Source organism: Hyaena hyaena, unplaced genomic scaffold (assembly GCF_003009895.1).
Source record: "Hyaena hyaena isolate Hyena2069 unplaced genomic scaffold, ASM300989v1 scaffold_514, whole genome shotgun sequence".
In the NCBI taxonomy this organism is placed as follows: domain Eukaryota; kingdom Metazoa; phylum Chordata; class Mammalia; order Carnivora; family Hyaenidae; genus Hyaena; species Hyaena hyaena.
Genome location: NW_024081146.1, coordinates 936053 through 958645, shown reverse-complemented (window position 1 = coordinate 958645; position 22593 = coordinate 936053). Strand labels below are relative to the sequence as shown.

At 58.3% G+C, this 22593-nt stretch overlaps 1 protein-coding gene across 4 annotated transcripts in view; it reads left to right on the top strand.

Annotated features, from left to right (window-relative positions):
* Window positions 1-22593, top strand: part of GTF2IRD1 (GTF2I repeat domain containing 1) — a 105923-nt gene that overhangs the window by 23062 nt on the left and 60268 nt on the right. For all 4 annotated transcript variants that reach the window (XM_039255215.1, XM_039255214.1, XM_039255212.1 and 1 more), the window contains exons 2-7: window positions 12173-12301; window positions 15272-15413; window positions 17596-17751; window positions 19507-19690; window positions 20325-20635; window positions 21852-21941. In XM_039255215.1, coding sequence (XP_039111146.1) covers window positions 12179-12301; window positions 15272-15413; window positions 17596-17751; window positions 19507-19690; window positions 20325-20635; window positions 21852-21941 — 1006 coding nt within the window. In that variant the 5' untranslated portion in view covers window positions 12173-12178. The remainder of the gene's footprint in view (window positions 1-12172; window positions 12302-15271; window positions 15414-17595; window positions 17752-19506; window positions 19691-20324; window positions 20636-21851; window positions 21942-22593) is intronic.

Here is a 22593-nt window from a genome sequence, read left to right as displayed (position 1 = left end):
ACTAAGCCACCCAGGCGCCCCCCAACACTAGGGCTTTTAAAAGTTTATTGGATCAATGTATTTTCACTTATTTACATCCTACCTTGTTTCAGAAGTGACTTAAAAGACTCCTAAGGAAACATAAACTATAGGAAGATGGAAGTAAAAGAGCAGTGAATTAAGAGTTATGGCTTAAAACAGGCGAAAGTGAGTATAATTTGGAAACACATACTGTGGAATCTGTTTCCGTTAGGAATGCATTCACTTGCAAGTAACTGGATAAACGGACCAGAGAAGGGAGGGGTGTGTTTTCTCCTGTACCAAGAGCGGAGGTGGGTGAGCCAATCCTGGGCTCCTCCCTGCTCAGCGACATCAAAGGAGCCGGCACCTCCGCTTTCTGGCTCTTTATGCGAAGCGATGGCTTCGGTCACTTTGACCTAATGAGGCAGCTGGCACCTGCTTCATGGTCAAGGGAGAAGAGGGTCCCGTGGAGGTCCTGCTACAGACCCCTAGTTTCTTGCTGTGGGTACCAAACAGGACACATGCTGTCTACTCATCAATTGGAAAGGGCATCTCGGTCTGTTATCAAATAGACCAGGACTCGAGCAAATCGGTGGCTTTATAAGCAGTAAATGCTGGCTCACTAGGACGCTTTGGTTTTAACCTTCAAGAAAGTGTAACGTCCAACGTGATGAGTTATACCTGTGTATACACGTATATCCAGTCACAAGAAAAAGTAGCCTCCGTCAAAGGTGGCTTCAGTGGAGCACCTGGCCAGCTCAGTCGGTGGAGCGTGCGACTCTCAATCCTGGGGCCGGGGGTTCAAGCCCCATGTTGGGTGTAGAGATTGCTTAAAAATAAAATCTTTTTTTAAAAAAAATGTTTATTTCTGAGAGAGAGCGCAGGAGGGGCAGAGAGAGTGGGGGGCAGGATCCAAACCAGGTTCTGTGCTGACAGCAGAGAGCCCATTGCAGGGCTCGAACTCATGAACCTTGAGATAAGGACCTGAGCCAGTTAGACGCTTAACCCACTGAGCCACCTGGGTGCCTCCCAAAATAAAATCTTTAAAAAAAAGGAGGGGGTGGCTTAAGGAACATGGACATTTAGTGTCTAACCTGAAGCCCAAAGGTGGTAGATTCTGCGTCATGATGGGTCTGTGCCTCTGTCCTCTGCGTGATGGCTTCACCTCCTGGGCCGGCTCCTCTCCTGGTCCCCACATGGCTGTCATAGCTGAGGGTGTCACACGCAGAAGGAAAAAGACATCCCTGGCTTCAGTCGTGTGCTAAGAGCAAAGAGAACTTTCCTAGAAGCCCCTCGAGTCTCAGTGGCCAGGACTAGGTTGCGCACTTCTCTTTAATCCCATCCCAGGTAGGGGATTGATCTAAGCGCTCTAGAATCGCTTTCATTTGTGGCCCCAAGCACCTGCCTTTAGATGCCAGGACAGAATGAGAGCTCTCTTAGCAGGGAGAAGGGTCCAAGCTGGGGTTGGGACTCAGTGCCTGGGCCGAGTCTGGACTGCCTTCCGGTGCGCTGTGGCTGGTGTAAGACCCCTTCCAGCTGCCCCGCCGAGATCCTTCCTAGGCAAGTCCACGTGGAAGTCGGGGCTTTGACCTCTTATTCTCTGTCAGCTGCTGTGATGGTGGACAGTGGGCGGGGTCAGGAATTCAGGGCCCTGGGCAATTCCATCCCCACTGGGGAGCCCCTGGGATAGGAGATGAAGTAGCCAGTGGGGGGGGGGGGGCAGGCTGCTGGGGAGGAGGGAGGCCCCACCCCCTGGAGGAGAAATTCCTTTTTGTTTGTTCTCTCAAGCTTCTTTTTCAAGAAACACAAGCATATGGCGGCGGATGGTGCGGGGGCCGTGTTTGGGTGGGATCTGCTCTTGACTTTGCCTTTTGCATGGCTGAGTGCGTTTTTTTTCTCACCGGTTCTCGAGGCCATCTGGTTCCTGGGGCACTGAGACTTGACTCACAGGCGTTCTCCCAGCGTCCAGAGAAATCCAGCCCTGTCCTGTGGTGGTTCTGGAGTTTCCAATGAGGACGGGATTGCAGAAATTTCTGGCAAGTCCAGGCCTGAGCTTTGTAGGTCTGAGCTGAGGACTGTGTGTGTGTGAGGGGGTGGGGAAGTGAGGGTGTGGACCGGAACTCAGAGGTGGGGTGTGAGGCGTGAAGGTGTCCCGGATTCCTTTTCTGAGGTTGCTGTAACGAATTGCCGTAGGCATGGTATGTTACAACAACCAAACCTTACTCTCTTCTAGTTCTGGAGGCCAGAACCCAAATCGGTGCCCCTGGGTCAAAATCAAGGTGTCAGCAGAGCCATGCTCCCTCATCCGCCCCTCGCCACTCCTGCATCTGTGGCCGCTGGCACTCTGTGGCCCGTGGGCGCGTCACTTGCTCCTTGAAGCCAGCATCTTTGGATTCTCTCCGCTCTACTTCTCACAGCCTTCCCGCCCCTGGGTGTCAACCCTCCCGTCTCCTTACGGGACTCATGCGATGGCATTTAGGGCCCACCTGGATAATCCAGGATAATCTCCCCATCTCACAGTCCTTAATTTAATTACATCTGCAAAAGTGATTTCTCCATTAAGGTGACATTTACAGGCTGCCGGGCTTACGGCGTGAGTGTCTTTTGGGGTCCACGTTTGGGCCTACAACGAGTCTCTAGGGGCGAATGAGAGCAGCTCTTCTTGGCTAATACACGCTGGCCAGGAAGACGAAGGCAGATGGGACTTCCCTTCCTGTTCCCAACTTGGCTGTGTCTGCACTGGGGAGGTGGGGCCTGTGTGCCCATGTGTGCGGCACCCCAAACGTGTCCAAGCTCTAGCTGCCCTCCCAAACAGCTGCCCATTGGTGGTGCGCCTACATTTGCACGTGTGCCTGTGGGCTGTGTCGGTTACCTACTGCTGAGTAACAAGTAGCCCCAAACTTGGCAATGCCAGATAGCAGTCATTTCTGATTTTACTGTCTCTCAGTTTGGGGCTTGGCTGGACTTGGTTTGATGGCTCTTGGTCAGGGTCTACTGCCTTGGCAAGAGATGGCTGGGGTTGGAGCTGTCTCAGAGATTTACTTACTTGCTGGTGGCTGCCCTGCGAGAGACCTGGGTCTCCTCAGGCCTTGGTGGGTCCACCATCTGCCGCGGTGGCGTCAGGACAGCTGGACTTGATGCCTGTCGGCTCGGAGCTCCATGCTGAGAGTCTCAGGGAGAGAACGAGAAGCCTCATGCCTTTTGGAACCTGGCCTTGGAGGCCACGTGGCAGCACTGCCGGGGTTCTCTGTTGGTCAGAAGTGAGTTATTTTTTTAGAAATTTTCTTAGTGTATATTTATTTTTGAGGGAGACAGGGCGTGAATGGGGAAGGGGCCAAGAGAGAGGGAGACACAGAATCCAAAGCCAGTTCCAGGCTCTGAGCCGTCAGCACAGAGCCTGACACAGGGCTTGAACTCATGAACTGTGAGATTGTGACCTGAGCCAGAGTCGGACGCTTAACCGACAGAGCCCCCCAAGCGCCCCCCGAAGTGAGTTATGTTCAAGAGGAGGGGACCTGGATGTCTCTACCTGTTGGGAGATGTGTCAGAGAATTTGCTGTCATGTTTAAAGCTACTGAGGGAGGACAGGGAAGAGGCACCCGAGGGCCCGGAACAGAGATTTGTTTGCCCAGTGGACTCAGGGGCCTGAGCACTTCCAGGATATCCTGTGGGCACATTCATGCTCTGGGTGGGGGGTGTCCTCCTAGGCTCTCCCTCCGAGGGGAGCTGGAGCAGGGACCCCTCTAAAGCATGAACCCAGGCTCTGGAGCTGAGTAGGGGGACAGAGCGCAGGGTGCCTCCCACTGGGCAGTCTCAGAATCTGACCATGGTCTTGAAAGGGCCCAAGGTCCTGCTCTGGCTCCCTCCCAGCCTCAGCAAGGACCCCATACTGCATCCTGCTGGCTGCTGCCACAGTGCCTTTGTCAGTGCTGCCCCCTGGCCAGCGTACCCCCTACCTCCCCCCCCCACCTTCTGCTTGTCACCCGATTCTTCCAGACCTGCATAAACAGCCCCTCCACCCGACACCTCTCCTGGCGCAGTTCTGTATAGCAGGCCCGGGTACAGGGGGGCACATGGGAGCCGGTGGTCTCCCGGGGTCCCAGACACCTCTGCATCCGAGGAAGATGGAACTGTGGGTGTCCAGCCAGGGGGGTCAGGACCAGAGGCACCGGTGTGCCTGACTACAGCTGAAAGCGAGCCAGGCAGAGGGCAGGGCCATCTCTTTCAAAGGGCACAGAGATGCCGGCTCCCGGAAGCCAGAGGACAGGCGTGTGTGGGGGCCTGCCGGCTGGTGTGCAGGGCTGTGCAGGGAGAGTGGTGAGGCCAGGAGTAGGGACTAGGTGTGGCGGTGACTCTGCACAGGACCGTGGTCCCCGAGGGCAGGGCTTGGGTCCTGTTCCTCCGTGTGCCAAGCAGGGTGGTCCTGCTGTCTCTGTGAGGGTCTCCCTGCACCCAGAGCCACTGCACCGTGCTGGGATCAGCCCCAGGAGGCCTCGCGTCGAGCACACTTGTGTGCGCACCTGTGCGTGCATGTGAGTGTGTATCCGTGTTTGGGTTGCTCATGCTCAGGCTCACCCCTGGGTCAGAGATATGCTTGTCAGGTTCTCTCTCTCTCTCTCTCTCTCTCTCTCTCTCTCTCTCTCTCTCTCTCTCCCTCCCTCTCTCCCTCCCTCCCTCCCTCTTGCCCCCTTCCAGCAAAGGCCACTGAGTGTCCACTCTAATCTGAGGATTGACACTCTGGAGTGGACACTCTGAGTACAACCAAACTCTTCCCTTTCCTTCTGCCGTGGAAGCTGTGTATCTGCAAGCCAAGCTCCTTGTGCCTGTTTCCCCCAAAATGGTAATAGCATCTTTCCACCTGTGTTCCCAGAGAACTCCTATTCACCCTTCAAAACCCATCTCAATGTTCATCAACTCAGGGAAACCTTGTGTGGAGACTCCCCTACTCCCCCGAAGCTAAGTAAACAGAAAATGTGGGCAACCCCTCCCCCACCTCCCCACCTCCCCCACCATGTCTAGCTCTGTCGCCTCGGTGGCTTCCCCACTTGTCCTTATTTCATGGCCCAATACTTCTCTGTAGACAGGCCGGCGCTGTGAGCACTAGGAGGGGAGGTGGGGCTGTCAGAGTCATTTCCAAGTCTTCCTAACCCGGGGCAGGCTCCCAGGAGGCTTGAATAAACAGGTTGGGGTGAAGGGAGGCCAGGAAACCTCCCCTACCCCCCACCCTGGGGCCTCCTTAGAGGTAGCCGTGCCTCAGCTTCTGCCCAGCGGTTGTGGACTGCCCCTCCCCCTCTTCCCTGGGTACTGAGACCCAGCTGACGGCCTGGTGGGGGTGTGCTCTCTGTTCTGTCCCATGCAGTCCAGTTGGGGGGGCTGATGAGCACCTTTGGGGATCAGCAAGTGTGTGTAGGAGAGGGATTCCCAAACCCCCAGTACAGAGGGGCCTGGAACATTCCCAGCCCGTGGGGGGGCCCTCGCTCGCCACTCCCTGGATGGGTGGACTGTAGGAGGGCCAACAGCGATCTCAAGCCCCCGGGGACCAGCGACCGTCCCCAGCCTCGTGGGCAAAGCCACATGCCGTAACTGTGGCTGGGGGCTGTGCACACTCTGTCCTTCCTTACCCTTCCACACTCTGCTGTCTCTGGCACACAAACCGTCACACCCGCACACTCACGCAGGCGTGCTCGCAGATGCCCACTCAACACTCTGATTTCCTAAGCATGAGCTTTCCGGGCTGTGAAATCCCAGTTAGGCCGTTGGAGGGGAGGGTCAGGCCCACCCAGTTCCCCTCGCCTGCCAGGCCCCACGGCCCTCCTCTCCCTGCCGCCCGGGCCGAGCCCTCTGATCTGTCGGCATCCTTGAGGGGAGTGGTTGAAGGCTGCTGTCGTTGGGACCCCGATTCCATCAGGGCAATCTGGGCTGACGTCCCGCCTTTGCCACATCCTGGCTCTGGGGTTTACGGTCAGGGTGCTCGAGGCTCAAAGTCCTGCTCTGGGAAGGGAGGGTGGTTGGGAGAATTAACCAGATGTCGGGGTCTAACCGGTCCTGGGAACTCAGCCATGCTGCTCCTTACTCCCCTCTGCTGAGCCTCTGGCAGAGAGTGGTGGCCCCGCGCCACACCCTTGGCACTTGCTGTTTGGGTCCAGGCCCCTTCGGGTGCCCCCTGTGTGTTGCTCTGAACTCCTGGGTGGACGGTGTGGAGGACTGGTACCCGGACCCCTGCCATCGAATGCACGAGCCTGCCTCCGTCTCTCTCTGCTTGCCTCCAGCCTAGAGCGTGGCCAGCGCCACGGGTCCCTTCGGCCTGCTGGCCTGTCACCACTCCTGGGGTTCCGCCCTGAGCCCCATGCGTCAGAATTAGGAGTCCCGTCCTGGGTAGGAGCAGAAAGGGACTGTGTGTGTCAGATGTCCCAAATGTCATGCTGGCTTTGTCACTCCCTTTTGACCATGAATGTCCTAGAAGTCTTGGTTTCTTTGCCCTTAAAATGGGTGGAGTCCCCCTCTCCTGTTCGCTCCCTGGACAGAGGTCACAGATGTCAGGGTGCTCGTGAATGGGGCAGCAGTTTCCGAGGGGGTGCTGCTGGGCAGCCGTGGTCAGTGGTCACGAGGGCGGCTCTTTGGCCCAGGAGAGGAGTGGGGAGATGGTGGTGGAAGCAGGGCAAGGTGGGGGAGGGAGGATGGGGTCGTGGAACCCTTAGATGAGGGGGCATCCAGATGCTGGTGGGGAAGGGGAGACTTAATTATTTATTTGTATGTTTATATGTTTATTTTGAGAGAGAGAGCAGGGGAGGGGCTGAGAGGGGTCAGATGGTCAGAAGCGGGCTCTGTGCTGACCGCAGAGAGCCCGACGCAGGCTCGAACTCACAAACTGTGAGATCATGATCTGAACCAAAGCCGGATACTTAACCCAGGTGTCCGCGAATGGGAGTTTTAAATGGGCAGAGCCAGCGGTGCATCTGCAGCCCTGACTTTTTTTGCTCACACCTCTCTCCCACCTCTGACCCCATCAGCCTCGTTCAGGCCATGCATCCCTGTGGGAGGTGAGGTCCCCAGCAGAGCAAGCACCTGTCTCCCCAGGCACGCAGGCCATGGGAGGCGGAAAGGACGGGCATGAGGAGATCCCCCACGGAGCCTCCCAGCTGGCCTAGTGCCCAGTGCAAGGTGTTTGGGACTCGGGACCCCAGCCGAGGGTGCTGTCTGCCGGCGCTAGCCCCGGGGCCCGCCTCCCACGGGTACCTCCCCACTGGAGATGGGCGGTCATGGGTCGGGGCAGTGGTGATTCAGGGACACAGGTGCTTGGCTCACCCTTGGCTCAGAGACCAGGCTGGCTCCAGCTCTTGGCGGCCAGCAAGGCTGCCGCTGTTTGGGTGAAGGAGTCCCCAGCTGCCTGGCAACTGGAACCGTGCCCAGAGGTCATCCAGGCCGGACAGGCTGCTGACCTGTTGCCTCGGGGCTCCCAGGGCGCAGGGCCCGGGTAGCTGGTCTCCCAGATGCATAGTGGTGGGGGGAACGTGTCACCCCGCAGGGTTCCAGGGTCTTCCTTCCGCCTCCGCCTTTGAGTGCTTCACAAAGCAAGACAGTCCCCTGTGGCTCACACCTACTCTTCAGACAGGTCAGGAGCATGGCTTCCTCCCCGGACAGAGGGGTCCTGTCCCCTCCCCCGGGAGTCCCCAAGCCTGCCTCTCCCCTTATTAGGTAAAATTGAGTTTTTGGACCTGAAGACGACCTACTGGCCATCTGTTGGCCTTCCTGTCTGTCTGTCTCATTCTCAGCAGCTGGTAGGGGCTTTTTCAGTGTATTGGTCCCTGTGTCGTGGGGTGACCAGGTGTCCCAGGTGGCCTGGCACTGAGGGGTCTCCCAGGACAGGGGACTTTCTGTGCTCAAGTCAGAAAAGTTTCAGGTGGGGTGCCTGAGTGTCTCGGTCAGTTGAGCATCTGACTTCGGCTCAGGTCATGATCTCATGGTTCGTGAGTTCCAGCCCTGCATCAGGCTCTGTGCTGACAGCTCAGAGCCTGGAGCCTGCTTCAGATTCTGTGTCTCCCTCTCTCTCTGCCCCTCCCCTGTCACACTCCGTCTCTCTCTGTCTCTCAAAAATGAATAAATACAAACAAACAACAGAAAAGTTCCTGGTGAACCAGGGGAAGTTGGTGACCCTCACTGCATATCAGCTGTGGAGTCAATCAGTTGATCTTTCTGCTCCCCACATCCTGGTGGGTGTGAGGAGTACGGTCCCCTCCCTCCCTCCCTCCCTTCCTTCCTTCCTTCCTTCCTTCACGTATTTATTTTGAGGGGGACAGAGAGCAAGTAGGGGAGGCACAGGAAGAGAGAATCCCAAGCAGGCTCTATGCTGTCAGCACAGAGCCCAGTGTGGAGCCCAGGACAGAGGAACTGATGTCGGATCCTCAACCAATTCAGCCACCCAGGCGCCCTTTGCCACTTCTTGAAGATAGGACCAGGCTTGAGGACAGACCGGCCGACTGACAGACCTTATCCCTACTAGCCACTGACAGGGGGCCGCGGGCAAGCCCCTCCGCCTCTCTGCACTGGAGCATGATGTTAGCAAAGAGAGTCCGCTCACGCACTGATCCCCTCTGCCATGGACCAGTGTCCACGGCGCCAACGCAGGCTGCACAGGGGAGCATCTGGCCGGGCACCTCGGTCACTTTCACTTCCTGGACTGTTCCTCTGATCCAAGTACATCCCACATTATAGTGTCCCACATTGATTGACCCCCCCTTTTTTTTTTTATTTTATTTATTTATTTTAGTTTAGTTTTTTGAGAGCCTGGCAAGTCCAAAGTTGTCACTCTGCTTATAGCTTGTGAGCGTCCCAGTTCCTGCCTCAGGTGGCCCACCGTCACACCAGTTGGTTCCCTGAGGATGTGTGGCGCCCGTGACAACCTGAGCAGTGGGTATGCCGTAAGCCTGGCTGGCATGGCCCCGGCCTCCCAGAGCTCCCGCTGTTGGGGAAGTCAGGAGAGAAACACACGAACGAGCCCTTCAGATTGCAGTGGATTCTATGTGGAAAATAAGAGACAGGGAGCCGGGGGCGCCTGGGGGGCTCAGTCGGTGAAGCGGCCGACTTTGGCTCAGGTCATGATCTCATGGTTCGTGGGTTTGAGTCCTGCGTCGGGCTCTGTGCTGACAGCTCGGAGCCTGGAGCCTGCTTCGGATTCTGTGTCTCCCTCTCTCTCTCTCTGCCCCTCCCCCCTCTCATAAATAAATAAACATCGAAAAAAATTAAAATTTTTTTTAAAATATTTTTTTTATTTATTTCTAGGAGAGAGAGAGAGCTTGAGCAGGGGAGTCTCCAACTCTTGATTTCAGCTCAGGTCATGATCTCAGGGTTGTGAGTTCAAAGCCTACATCGGGCTCCGTGCTAACAATGCAGAGCCTGCTTGAGGTTCTCTCTCCCTCTCTCTCTGCCCCTACCCTGCTCACACACACTCGCTCTCTCAAAATGAATAAACTTAAAAAAAAAAAAAACACCTTTAGATTTTTAAAATGTTTATTTATTTTTGAAGGAGAGAAGAGGGAGACTCAGAGCATGAGCAGGGAAGGAGCAGAGAGAGAGAGAGGGAGACGCAGAATCCAAAGCAGGCTCCAGGCTCTGAGCTGTCAGCACAGAGCCCCATTTGGGGCTCGAACTCACAAATTGTGAGATCGTGACCTGAGCTGAGGTCAGACTCTTACCCGATGGAGCCACCCAGGTGCCCCCCCCCCCAAAAAAAACCCTTTGAAACAAAAGGGGAAACTAGGGTTTGGGGTAGTTGACCCAATGTGGTCCTCCCTTCAGGCCTTGGTCTGGGCCTCCTCATGTGTGTGGCTTATGGCTCCTGGCCCAGCGCCCTGGCCCCTCTGGCCCATCCATGGCAACCCTGGCCATTTGTGGGGAGGGGGGTAGGGTCTTCTCTCTCCTGCCTCCCTAGGTGCACCCCCCTGCTCAGGACAGGGAGTCAGGGGACAGCCCAAGCTGAGCCCCCCTTTCCGCCCTCTCTCAGTCTCTGAGTTCCTGGTTGTTTCCTAAATGGATTAGGACTCCGCAGGAAGGAGCCAGCAGCTGTCTGGGCCACCTGGAGGCTGGGGCTGTCTGGTGCCTCCTGCTTTGCCCTGATTCAATTTGGGCCTCAGCAGCTGAGAGGCCGGCAGGCTGAGGTCCATCTGGGGGTGGCTGGGGGGTGGCTGGGGGAGGGGTGGCCGGAGAGTGGGGAGAAGCCTTCCCACGTCCCCAGGCAGGCAAACCTCTCAGCTGCTTACAAGGCAGACCGTCCAGTGGCCTTCGTGCTCCAGAGGGCTCCAGGTGAAGCCATTGGCTGCCCATTGGGCCCTTAAGATGTCCCATACGTGGCCTGTCATACCCTCAGCATCCTTTAACACTGTGGACTTCCAACATTTATAAAATCGCAACCTGGGAGAAGAAAGACATTTTATTTTTTATTTTTTTATTTTTATTTTTATTTTTTTAACGTTTATTTAATTTTGAGACAGAGAGAGACAGAGCATGAGCTGGGGAGGGTCAGAGAGAGAGGGAGACAAAGAATCTGAAGCAGGCTCCAGGCTCTGAGCTGTCAGCACAGAGCCCGATGCGGGTCCCTAACCCACAGACCGCGAGATCATGACCTGAGCCGAAGTCAGATGCTTAACTGACTGAGCCACCCAGGTCCCCCAAGAAAGACATTTTATAAACATTTCGAAGCAGACCCAATTCACACTTGGCCGGTGGCTGCCTGGCCAGTTGTTAAAATCAATATTTATTCACAGCTAAATAGCAGGTGTGGGCCAGAACTGAGGCCGAGTCAGGCTCCGGCTGTGTTCCTCATTCCTTTGCGTTGTTTCCACAACCGAGGCCCGGCTGCTTCTCACCTTGTTACGTGTGAGGCACTCTGATGCTCCTTCTGTGTCACCGGTCTCATGGCTCGCACAAGGGCCCCAGACTGCGGTGGAGACCACACCCTGACATGGCCGGGCCTCAGGAGTCACCAGTCTCTGCCCTCACAGAGCTTACAGTCCAAGGGGCACCTATGGTAGCAGAATACGCTCTGGGTCTGGCACCCTTTAAGATGCCAGGCCCAGCCATCGGCCTGCCCAGTGCCCCCGTCCGCAGGAAGCGGACAGGATAGGCCCACAGACTCTCTCTGATGCTTGTGCTTCCCTGAACTGTCCGTGGGCCCGTGCATAGAGCCCTGGAGTTGCTGAGCCTAGAGAGGGAAACCGAGAGCCCCTTCCTCCACACCCTGCTCCTCTCCTTTGCTTGGATTGGCGAGGGAGTAGCCATTTCTGGAAGGTTCTGGCACTGGGGCAGCCTGTGGGGAGGAGTGTCCCCAAACCCTGGCCCTGACTTCTGAGGTTCTGGTGAGGGAAGGGCAGGAAGGAACTGGAATCGAGGGAGGCTGACCTTTGTATCTAGCGGGTGCCCATTCTGGGCTGCCTGGGGTGGACCTGACATTGGGCCCTGGGCAGAGGGCACCCCAGCGGGGGGGTGGGGGCGCACCTCCTTCCTCCAGGAGCCTTATGACTAGGGGACAAAGTCCCGTCTTGGGGAAGCCCTGCTCTGAGATGAAGTGGCCTCCACCCCACGGTATCTTTCTGAGCTCAGGGGCCTCGGGGCAGTGGCCTTGGGCAGGGAAGCCTGTGGCTTGATAGGAAGCCACGACGGAGGAGCCTGGGGACACGTGGGAGGCCAGCAACGACGGGGCAGGAAGGGGCAGGAGGTGGGGCAGCGGAGGGTGATGGTTAAAAGCCGAGCGGGCAGTCAGTAGATGACAGAGGGGCAGGGAGAAGGCACGTGGGTATGTTTTGGGGACAGTGATTCTTGGAGCATCTGGAGCTGGGGATGTGAGAGGGGAGCTGAGCGGGGACAGGAGTCCAGCGGTGGGCAGTAAGGAGCCGTGGAGGGTGTGTGAGCCGGGGAGAGCCTGGCCAGAGCTGCGTGCAGGGCAGAGTTGGCGGTGAGGTGCCAGGCAGACCAGGCCTGGTACTGGGGTCGCAGATGTGGAGGACGTGCCGCGGAGCACACCCCTCAGTCTCCCTGTGCCTTTCCCCCCATGGAGCTGGGTGCCGGCTACTGCGGCTCCAGGCCTGTCGCGGCTCTAACGCCTTCGTGCGCACACGAAGCCTCAGGTGAAGGGGCGGCCAGCTCCACACTCCCACCTCCTCTTCCTCCCTCCATCCAGGCGACCATGGCCTTGTTGGGGAAGCGCTGTGACATTCCCGCCAACGGCTGCGGGCCTGACCGCTGGAACTCCGCCTTCACCCGCAAAGACGAGATCATCACCAGCCTCGTGTCTGCCTTAGATTCCATGGTGAGTGGCCTCACCTGCCCCGGGGGAGCAAACGCCGATCGCAGAGCCAACATTTCAGCGGCCCCGTCTGCCACAGGGGCCTCGGTCCACATCAGCAGGCAGGGAGCTTAAGCAATCAGGGATGCAAAAACCCAGCTCTGTGACTAACCACTGTCTCCTCGTCCCCTCATCCCTCATCTTCATTACCTCGTGCCTCGTCCCAGGCTTCCCTCCGTCAGGGCCCCTGGAGGATAGTGTATGGGCAGTGATTCACAAGAGAGCTGTAATCCCCGATGCTGAAAGCAAGATCTGTAACTGCACCTCAGGTCAGGAAAGAGAATTGGGGCCTCAGAAATCATCCCTGACCCTATGGTGGTTTATCCCAAAGAAGGAAATAGTAAAATGTGATTTTCCGGTAGCTTTTCCTGGGGGAAAGTTTTGTGGCAGAGGGTAGGTGGGTGTTAAAATCTGTCTGGCATCAGGTAGCTATACCCCTGCATTTTAGGATGGTGAAATGGAAGTTCAGAGAGAGTAGTACCTTGCCAGGAGTCACACAGCATGACCAGTTTTATTATTTTTTTTAATGTTTATTCAGTGATTTTGGGGTGGGGGTAGCACATGCACACGCCAGGGAGGAGCAGGGAGAGAGGGAGAGAGTCCCAGGCAGGCTCCCCAGTGTCAGCTCAGAGCCTGGCATGGGGCTTGATCCCAGCTGTGAGATCATGAGCTGAAATCGAGAATCGGATGCTTAACTGACTGAACCACCCAGGTGCCCCTTCATCTTTATAGTTTTAATAGGTTTGTATCTTTAAATTTTTCTTAATGTTTATTTATCTATCTTGAGAGAGAGAGTGATCAGGGGAGTAGAGAGAGAGGGAGAGTCCCAAGCAGGCTCCCGACCATTCATGAAGAGCCTGACGCGGGGCTCGATCCCACAGAGATCATGAGCTGAAATCAGGAGTCGGACACTTCACCTACCAAGCGGCCCATGCGCCCCAGCGTGATCCGCTTTCAAAGTGGCCTCTTGGGTACAAAGTCAACGGTTTCCTAAGAACGAAGGGCCTCCTTCCAGGCAGTTCCCGCGTAGGGAGCTCAAGCCCCATGTAGGCAGTGTGTGTGGCCCTGAGGCCCTAGGCTCCGCTGCAGAGACGGCCGGTGTGACCCTGGCCCCGTGCAGAGCGGCCTTGGTGAGGAGGGGGCCCCAGGAACGCGGCCCGATGTCCCGCAGCAGTGTTAGCTTGGTGGCAGTGGCGTGGTCAGCTGTGACAACGGGCGGTGATGGCCAGCACCACAGCCACTGGCCATATGCCTCAACTGACATTTAAATTGTAGTTTGTCAGGGGTGGCCTGGGTGGCCCAGTCGGTTAAGCGCCTGACTCTTGGTTTTGGCTCAGGTCAGGATCTCACAGTTTCATGGGTTTGAGCCCTGCGTTGGGCTCTGGGCTGACCGTGCAAAGCCTGCTTGGGATTCTCTCTCTTTCCCTCTCTGCCCCTCCCCTGCTCGCACTGTCTCTGTCTCTCTCAACTAAAAATAAGTAAATAAATAAACTGTAATTCGTTGAAATGAAATAAGATAGTTCAGTCGCTCAGTTGTGCTGGCCTCGCTTCCAGCGCTCTGTGACCACAGGGGCCTGGGGGCTACAGCATCCGACGACACAGAAACAGCGTGTGTCTATCACGACGGAAAGTTCTGCTAGGCAGCACTGCCCTAGAGAGTGTTACAGAGGCTCAGAGGAGGAGCAGTGGCCGTGTAGCTGTCCTGGGGGCATGGACAAGACCCCCTCCCCTGGCCTTGGGTCCCGTTATGGCCTTCCCGAGGGACCCTAAGGGTAACAACGACACTTGCTCGGCCGTGACATGGCTCTGGCATCGTCCGGGGCTCGGGTGATCTGCGTGGGGTATGGGGCCAGACCTCTGCCGGTGCGTTTCCTCCCAGCCCGGGTGTCTGTGTATCTGGGGTCGTCGATTCCCAAGGGAGTGAGTGTCTCCACCAGTACCAGGTTGTTTGAATCTTCACAGGAAATCAACACCCACCCTTCACCACAAGAGAGCCTAGGGGAGAGGCTTGCTGGCTCTACAGCATCCCTGTCCCCAGCTTCCTCAGCAGAGCAACTCTGGAGCCGGAGCTGCCGCAAGAGGCATGATGATGGCCCAGAGAGGTTGAGGAGCCTGTCCCAGATCACACAGCCAGCAGAGCTGTGTCTCAGATAAACACCAGCAAGCATTCATTAGGCGCTGACTGCAAGCTAAGAGCTTTGCAGGCAGAGTTTTTCTGCGGACCTGGGGCAAAGGGCCGAGATGCTGGTGGTCTCCATTGCAGGGCCCCTGTGGTAGCACCTCCCCTGCTGTGGGCCGGCCCACCTCACCTCTGGGGCTGCAAAAATAACGCCTCGGATTGTGTACCCCCACGCAATACCCCGGTTTAGAGATTTGTTTTCCTGCCAGCCAGGCCTCGCTGAATCCCCACGACCAAGCCCGTTGACAGCCTGGGCACTAGGCCACTTGTCCCCATTCTGCAGATTTAGAAACAGAGAGGGGAGTGACTCGCGGTAGTCCCAGAGCGGGAAGGGGCTGATGGCGGATTGAAGCCTGGATCTGTCTGAGCCTTGTTTCTCCTGGACCGCCCCCACCCCCCCTCAGTTAGGACTTGGAGAAAACTTAAAACAGGATTGTCCCTGGGGCTGGGACCAGGCCTCAGGCAAGAAGCCTCCTGTCCCCATAGCAAGGAGGACTTGGGAGGAAGGACGGGCAGAGGACATGTGTCTTCCTTCTCCTATCTTCTCCCTTGACCTCGGCCAGGCTTTGGGGGAGGGGAAGTCATGCACTCATTCCTGCAGCAGAACCAACTGAGGGGTGACCTCTCCCTCCCACCAGCTGTTGGTGGGCTCTCAGGCAGCTGGTAACATCCATCGCTCCCTCAAAGCCGTCACTGGAGGTGTCCCCACGCCCGAGGACCTTCCCCTGGCTCACATACCCTGCTCCCCCCTGCAGTGCTCGGCGCTCTCCAAGCTGAATGCAGAGGTGGCCTGTGTCGCTGTGCACGATGAGAGCGCCTTCGTGGTGGGCACCGAAAAGGGGAGAATGTTCCTGAGCACGCGGAAGGAGCTGCAATCAGACTTCCTCAGGTTCTGCCGTGAGTACCCCAGGGCTCCTGGGGGCGGGACCTGCAGTCCATGGGGGCGGGGCCCCGTCAGTGAGGGCGGGGCCTGTGGTCCCTGAGGGCGGTGGCTCTGGTGGCATCTCTGGGTCCCCAGAGCAATTCCAGGTGGCCCTGTGGGGGTTATGTCAGCTTCCCAACATGGCGCCGTTGGGACAGCCAGAGTTTTTGTTGGAATCATACACAGCCCTTCACTCGATAGAGACTGGCTGGCAACCCCAGGTGGGCCAGGCCCGACTCCATCTGCTCACTGACAGAAGGGGATACTGAGGCCCAGTATTGCCCAGTTCCTGTGCATCTCTGACACGGAGACCAAGTACGTTTGTCTACCTAATACATAGTGAATACCTACTGTGTGCAGCACCCTTTACAGTGCTGACTCCGTTATCCTGACGGCAGCCCTATGGGGTAGGCAGTCTCGTTGTTATAGCAACAGTCTTGGAGCCATCTCCTGGTGGCTCTTGGGGAACAAGTGACTGAGGACACATGCAGCACGAAGGAAACTCTTGATAAACTCGGTCAGTAATCCTTTGGGCCAGGCCATGAGCTCAGGAAGTAGTTACCACTGGTTTACAAATGAGAGACTGAGGCACAGTGAGCACAAGCCACATCCTCTGGGGACACACAGCCAACAAGTGGTGGAGGCCAGGTTTCTGCTCTGAAACCTGAGCTCTTTCTGCTACGCCCCTCTAAAATCGGGGAGGAGCAGCAGGACACTCCCCCCCCCGCCCCCGCTCCCCGCTGGGGTCTCTGAAGCAGGGGGGTTGTTCTGAAGCCCCCAGCTCAGCACTGCCTGGGCCATTAGACCCTCGTAACTCAGCCCCTGCCTCTGCGATCACCCCTCCCAGTCATCACCGCAGGAGGCGCAGTGCCAAGTGCTAGTTCAGCTCCGTGTGCATCTCACCTCTGCCTGCTGGAAGGCCCTCCCTCCTCTCCTCTGCCTGCAGATGCCTCCCCGGCCTCCAGATTCACATTCCTCCCACCCAGGCCCCTTCTGCTCCCCTGCCTGCCCTCGCGCCCCACCCCAGCCCCTGTGGTGGTTCCCCACATTGTGCCAGCTTCCCCTGCCCTAAGCTTCCATCCGCGCTCCCGGGAAGGCCCTGAGCGAGGGCAGTGTCACCTTTGTGGCGGATTAGGACCTACAGGGTTAGGGCCTGGCCCCAGCGCTGAAGGCCAGCATCCCAGTCGCCATTTGAGCCTACGATTTGGCACTCCGAGCTCTTGGGGTTAAGAGCAGTCCCCAAAGCCAGACATCTGGGGCCCTACCCTAGCTCCGCCACCTGCTGTGGGCCACCTGCAAGTGGGCCTCAACCTCCTTGTCTGTCAAAGGGGAGAACACTGCTCCCCTCCTCGTAGGTCCATCTGAGGATGAAACAAATCTCCTAGAGATCAGGACAGTGCCTGGCACTTGGTTCACATACAGTATACGCCGGCTTATTAGCATCTGCATCACACCCGGGGTCTGGCCCCTAGATCAGCCGTTTCTGGGATGGCTGTCCGCCAGCACTGGGCTTTCAGTGCTCCCAGCTTCCAGATGCTTCCCCAGCCACCCCCACCCCTACTCCCACTCAGCTCTCAGAGCCTGTACCCTCTTCAAGGTTGGGTGGGGGCTGGACCAGGGTAGAGCAGACAGTGCCAGGGTCCTGTGGCCCCCGATGGGCCAGGCTGGGGCCTGTGCACCTGGCTTCCTGGAGCCCGGCAGAGCCGCTATTTATAACACCGGGAGCTCAGCTGGTTTATTTCAAGCTCCACGGATCCCGGGAGGGGAGCAGGCTCCAAGCTGTGAGGGGGCCTCCTAGCCCTCCACCCATCCCCTTTCTAAGGTGTTTTCTGAGCCAGGCCAGCTGGTCTTACATGAGAGCTCACAGACTGAGGCCCAGAGAGGGAAGGGACTTGCCCAAGGTCACACAGTGAGGTCGAGGTGACCAGGAGACCTGAGCATTATGCTAGGCACTGGGAACTCAGAGATGACCAGCCCTGCACTGGGCAGGGGTTTGGGGCAGGGCTTGCTTGTTCGTTTATTTGTTCACTTGTTCATTCATTCATTCATTCATTCACTTCTGTTCTGTGTCAAGCGCCTCGCTGCGGGGTTCAGCACGGGGCAGAGATGTCCCAGATCTCTGGGCAGGTGGTAAGATGGGTGCTCTGTGTCCCACAGGAGGGGCCCCATGGAAGGAGCCGGAGACAGAGCATCCCAGGAAGGTGTCACGGGGCGAGGGTGGAGGCCGGAACGTCCCTCGGTCTTCCCTAGAGCATGGCTCGGACGTGTACCTTCTGCGGAAGATGGTAGAGGAGGTGTTTGATGTTCTTTATAGTAAGATCCTTCCTCATTCCATTTGGGGCCCCCAGGCGGGTGGGAGCCCCATCCCTGCCCTGCTGAGGAGGCCCTTCCTTGCCCCACGGCAGGCCCTGGGGCAAAACCTCACCGAGTGGCCCCCCCAGCCCTCCCTCACCTTGGATCCCCAGGCGTGGCTCTTCCAGCCCAGCCTCGCTTTCTGAAGCATCGTCCATGCTGCCTGGGCCCGCCTGGCGCTGCTCGCTGCCACCTGTCGCCTGGAAATGGCCCGAGGCTTGCCCTGGTCTCCGGGCCTCCAGGTCAGCTCCCTGCTGCCCCCACCTGTCCTGTGAACAAGGGCCTCGTCCTAAAACACAAGTCTGACCAGAAGCTCGTCTTTCTGCTGCCCTGGGGGCTCCCCGTGATCCTCAGTGCGGCCTAAACACCCCCGTTGCCAGTCCCTGCCCACCTCGAGCCATGCCGCCCTGCCTCACGGACCTGCTCCCTGTTCTCCACTACACTCCGGCTTCGTTTCACACCTCCTGGCCTTTGCACTGCTGTGCCTTTTCAGACTGCCTTCCTCTCCTGGTGGACGCCACATTAATCTCTCAGGCTTAGCAATGGGAAACCCCCTGGCTTAATGCTCCCTTTGGGCACCCACTGTGCCCTGTCTCACTAGCCCAGTGCTCTCTCTGGGGTCACAGTCTTTGCCTGCCCTTTCCACTGTCCCCAGCCTGTAGTTCAGGGCCCAATAGTGGCAGATGTTGACAGGGTGTTTGTTGAATGACTGAGTGATCGCTAACTTAACTGGTTAGCCAAGTCCTTCCTGTAAGGGAGGTGGGCAGGCCTGGCCTCCCTCGGAAGTGTCAAGTTACAGAATCTTTTGCCCCATGGTAGCCTTCACAGTCTCTAGATGACCTTGGGCAGGTCCCTGAGGGTCGCACCTCTGGCTTTGTTCCCTTCTCTCCTGCAGCCTTTGGTTCTGTGGAGCAGAGGTCTGTGAGGAAACGGCCGCTGCAGTCTAGGTGTCAGGAGGGAAGGGGAGGCTGAGGTGGGAGGGGAGGCCCGGAGGCCCTGGCTGGGCTTGCTGGCCACCCTGGGATGGGAAGACTTGTCACGTGGTTGGCTGGGCCACCGCCCTTTTGCCAGCTGTGGGATTTGCGCCCACAGCCCCCTGCACACCTTGCCCACTCGGCCCTGGCCCCCCTTGCCTGCCGCGGGCGGGCTCTGAGTGGCACTGAGGCGAGAGGCCTCTTTCTGGCTCCAGGGGGCGCTGCAGGGTGGGAGTGACAACAGGCGTTCCTGACCCCGGGCCCCTCGGCCATCCCCACCCCACCGAATCCCCAGCCAGTCTCCCCTCTACTCACCCCTTGCTCATCCCCACCACCTTCTGTCTGCCTTCTTTCTCTCTTTCTGCATCTGTTCTTCCCGTTTCCACTCCCCTCCCTCACCTCCTCCCTTCCTCCCTGCCGTCTCTCTCCCCCATGTCTCCTCCTCCCCTCCCCCTCCCCCCCCACAGCCCTGTGCCCCACTCTCCCCTCCACTCCGGTGCCCAGAGAGAAGAGAACGGTGAGAGAAGCCGGGAGCCCCGTCTGTGAGGGAGCCGCAGCCCTCAGGTGCACACATGGGGACTTGTCCCCAGCGCTCACCCACCCCTCCCCCCCCAGCCTGTTCTGTGTAAAGTTCACAGCAAAGGGGCCCGTGGGAACCCGGCACCACAGGGAGTGACTCCACACGGCCTCAGCCTGGCTGCCCTCTCATACTAGACCCTCTCCTCGACCCCCTCCCCCACAGGCGAGGCCCTGGGAAGGGCCACCGTGGTGCCCCTGCCCTATGAGAGGCTGCTCAGGGAGCCGGGGCTGCTGGCTGTGCAGGGGCTGCCCGAGGGCCTGGCCTTCCGGAGGCCGGCCGACTATGACCCCAGGGCCCTCATGGCCATCCTGGAGCACAGCCACCGGATCCGCTTCAAGCTAAAGAGGTGAGTGAGCCCGGAGCCTGCTGGCTGGACTGGGAGGTTGGGGCCAGGGTGGCCCAGGAGGGCGACCAGCTTCCGTGCTGCCTCGGCCGCCTGCGGCCACTTCCCCAGTAGAAGCTCCCCGTCTGGCGGCCGCGGTGAGGAGAACGCCTGGTCATAGAGCATGATGCGAGCCAGGCGTTGTGTCTCAGGGGCCCCCGGGGGACTTCGGTGTTGCAGAGGGGCTGGAACTGACCCAGCCGGGAGCCACCTCGTGTGCGCCTGCGTGGGGCTACGTCAGGGCCTGCTGGGAGATGAGGATGTGGAGGCCGGCGAGCTGGGTACCGGGCACCGGGGCCACCTGGGGACCAGCCTGAGGCCGTGGCAGTGCCCGCTGGTGCTCAGGCCCTGGAGAGGCGGGCTGGGGTAGGAGCTGGGGTGTGATGGCTGGGTGGGAGGCACAGAGGCCCGGGGGACAGGGCCCAACTCCTCCAGTGGCCCCCGCCCTGGCCTGCACCCCCACCGAGCTCGTGTCCTGTGTACCTTGCAGGCCGCCATGTTGTACAGGGGTCGGGCCAGGGGACTAAGAGAAGAGGTGGAATTCTGCTGGGGGGTCAGGTGTACGAAGCCATCGCGTGTCCTTCTGTCCTTCACCCAGGCCACTTGAGGATGGCGGGCGGGACTCAAAGGCCCTAGTGGAGCTGAACGGCGTCTCCCTGATTGCCAAGGGGGCCCGAGACTGTGGCCTGCACGGTCAGGCCCCCAATGGGCCAGCCCAGGACCTCCCCCCTCCTGCCACCTCCTCCTCCGTGGCCAGCTTCCTCTACAGCACCACGCTCCCTAACCACACCCCGAGGGAGCTCAAGCAGGAGGCGCCCGGCTGCCCGCTCGCCCCCAGCGACCTGGGCCTTGGCCGGCCTGGGCCTGAGCCCAAGGCCTCAGGTGCCCAAGACTTCCCTGACTGCTGTGGTAAGCTGCTGCCGGGACCTCTAAGTCTGGGGGTGGGCCGGGGCTCACTCATGTGGGGGCACCCTCCCAGGGCAGGGCCGGGGGCCCAGGCCCACGCCAGGCTGAAGGAGGCATGTTGGAGGACAGGACAGCGGGCATCCCTGGGCCCCCTCTCGTCCACTCTTGAACAGTGTCCTTGGCCTGGGGTCAAGCAATGTCTGAGGGGGGACTCCACAGAGGAGTCTGTGGAGGGAGAAAACATGCCTGTCCGTCACATGCATGTAATGAGCACCCACTACATACCCAGCCTGGGTTAGGGCTGCTGAAAGTATCGAAGGGACTTTCTCCGGGTGGGAGAAAGAACCTGTGTTCACATCCCGGCCTCTCGACTTAGTGGCTGTGTGTCCCAGAGGAAATCTCTACCTCTCTGAACCTCACTTTTCCTCATCTGTAAAGTGGAGACGCGGGTTGAACCTCTTGCAAGGTCACTGTCACGGTTAAGTGACAGGGCCAGTTAGAAATGCACATCCTCAGGCCCTGCTGTGGTCCTGCTGAATCTGAAGCTGGGGGGGGGGGGCGGCGGGGCCCAGCCATCTGCGTGTTTGAATCTGCCCAGGTTGAGAACAGCTGTATTAAAGCGCTGAGTCCTGAGCACCTGCGCAGCTCAGTCAGTTGAGCATCTGACTCTTGATTTTGGCTCAGGGCACAATCCCAGGGTCGTGGGATCAAGTCCCGTGTCGGGCTCTGTGCTGAGCATGGAGCCTGCTTAAGATTCTCGCTCTCTCTCTTCCTCTGCTCCTCTCCCCTGTTGGCACTTTCTGTCTCTTTAAAATTGAAAGGAAAAAAAAAAACCCACTGAGTTCAATGCTTGGTACGCAGTAGGTGCTTAGAAGATGTACTTCCTATTATCAGGAGGAAAAGAAAGGACTTCCCTCCCCTCCCCACCGCCAAATGTGTGGGCTGAGCCGCAGGCTAGGGCTTACATACCTGGAATGCGTGTCCCCACCTGTAAAAGGTATCCTGTGACATCGTGGCCTCCCTGGTCTCCCGTTTGGATAGCACACTCTGCCTCCAGTCAGGGAACTTGCCTGGAGTTCACGAGCGCAGGGCTCGGTTCTGGGGTTTCCCCGGCGGATGAGGCTGTTACCCCAGAGCCAGAGCCTCTGCACCCAGGCCAGATCCGGGGAAGCCCTCTTGGGGCCCACCTCGAACTGTGCCTCTCCTCTGCCTTGTCCAGGACAGAAGCCCCCCGGACCTGCTGGTCCTCTCATCCAGAATGTCCATGCCTCGAAGCGCATCCTCTTCTCCATTGTCCACGACAAGTCAGGTAGGACGGTGCCCACAGCAAGGCCCTGAGCGAAGTGGGGACCCGGGACTGGGGGCAGTGCTTCCCGTAATGGAAATGCATCCACTGGGTCTTAAGGGGAGAGACAGCTGCGCACAAGAGATTGTGAGGAAAACCAGAGTGTAGTGGTTATGTACTGCCGTGTAACAAACCAGCCCGGAACGTAGCTGAAAGCAGCAAGTGTTTACACCTCATAGCTCACGTGGGTCCAGAATTCAGGAGCGGCGTAGCTAGGTGGTCCTGGCCCTGGATCACTCAGGAGGTTGTGGTCAGGCAGCCAGCAGGGGCTGTGGTCATCTGAAGGTTTGACTGGGGCCGAGGATCTACTCCCAGGCTCACTCTTGTGGCTGGTGGCAGGAGGCCCCTTCCTACTGCACGGGCCCCCACGGGGCTCCTTGAGTGTCCTCGCGGTGTGATAGTTGGTTTCCTGAAGTTCGCGATCCAAGGGAGAAGCCTCACATCTTTCATGACCTACGTCAGAAGTCACCACCAGTTCCGCCGTGTTCTACCTGTTATTTATTGTTTTGTTTATGTATTTATTTTAGAGAGAGAGCATGAGCAGGGGAGGGGCAGAGAAAGCAAGAGAGAGAGAATCCCAAGCAGGCTCTGCACTGTCAGCATGGAACCAGACATG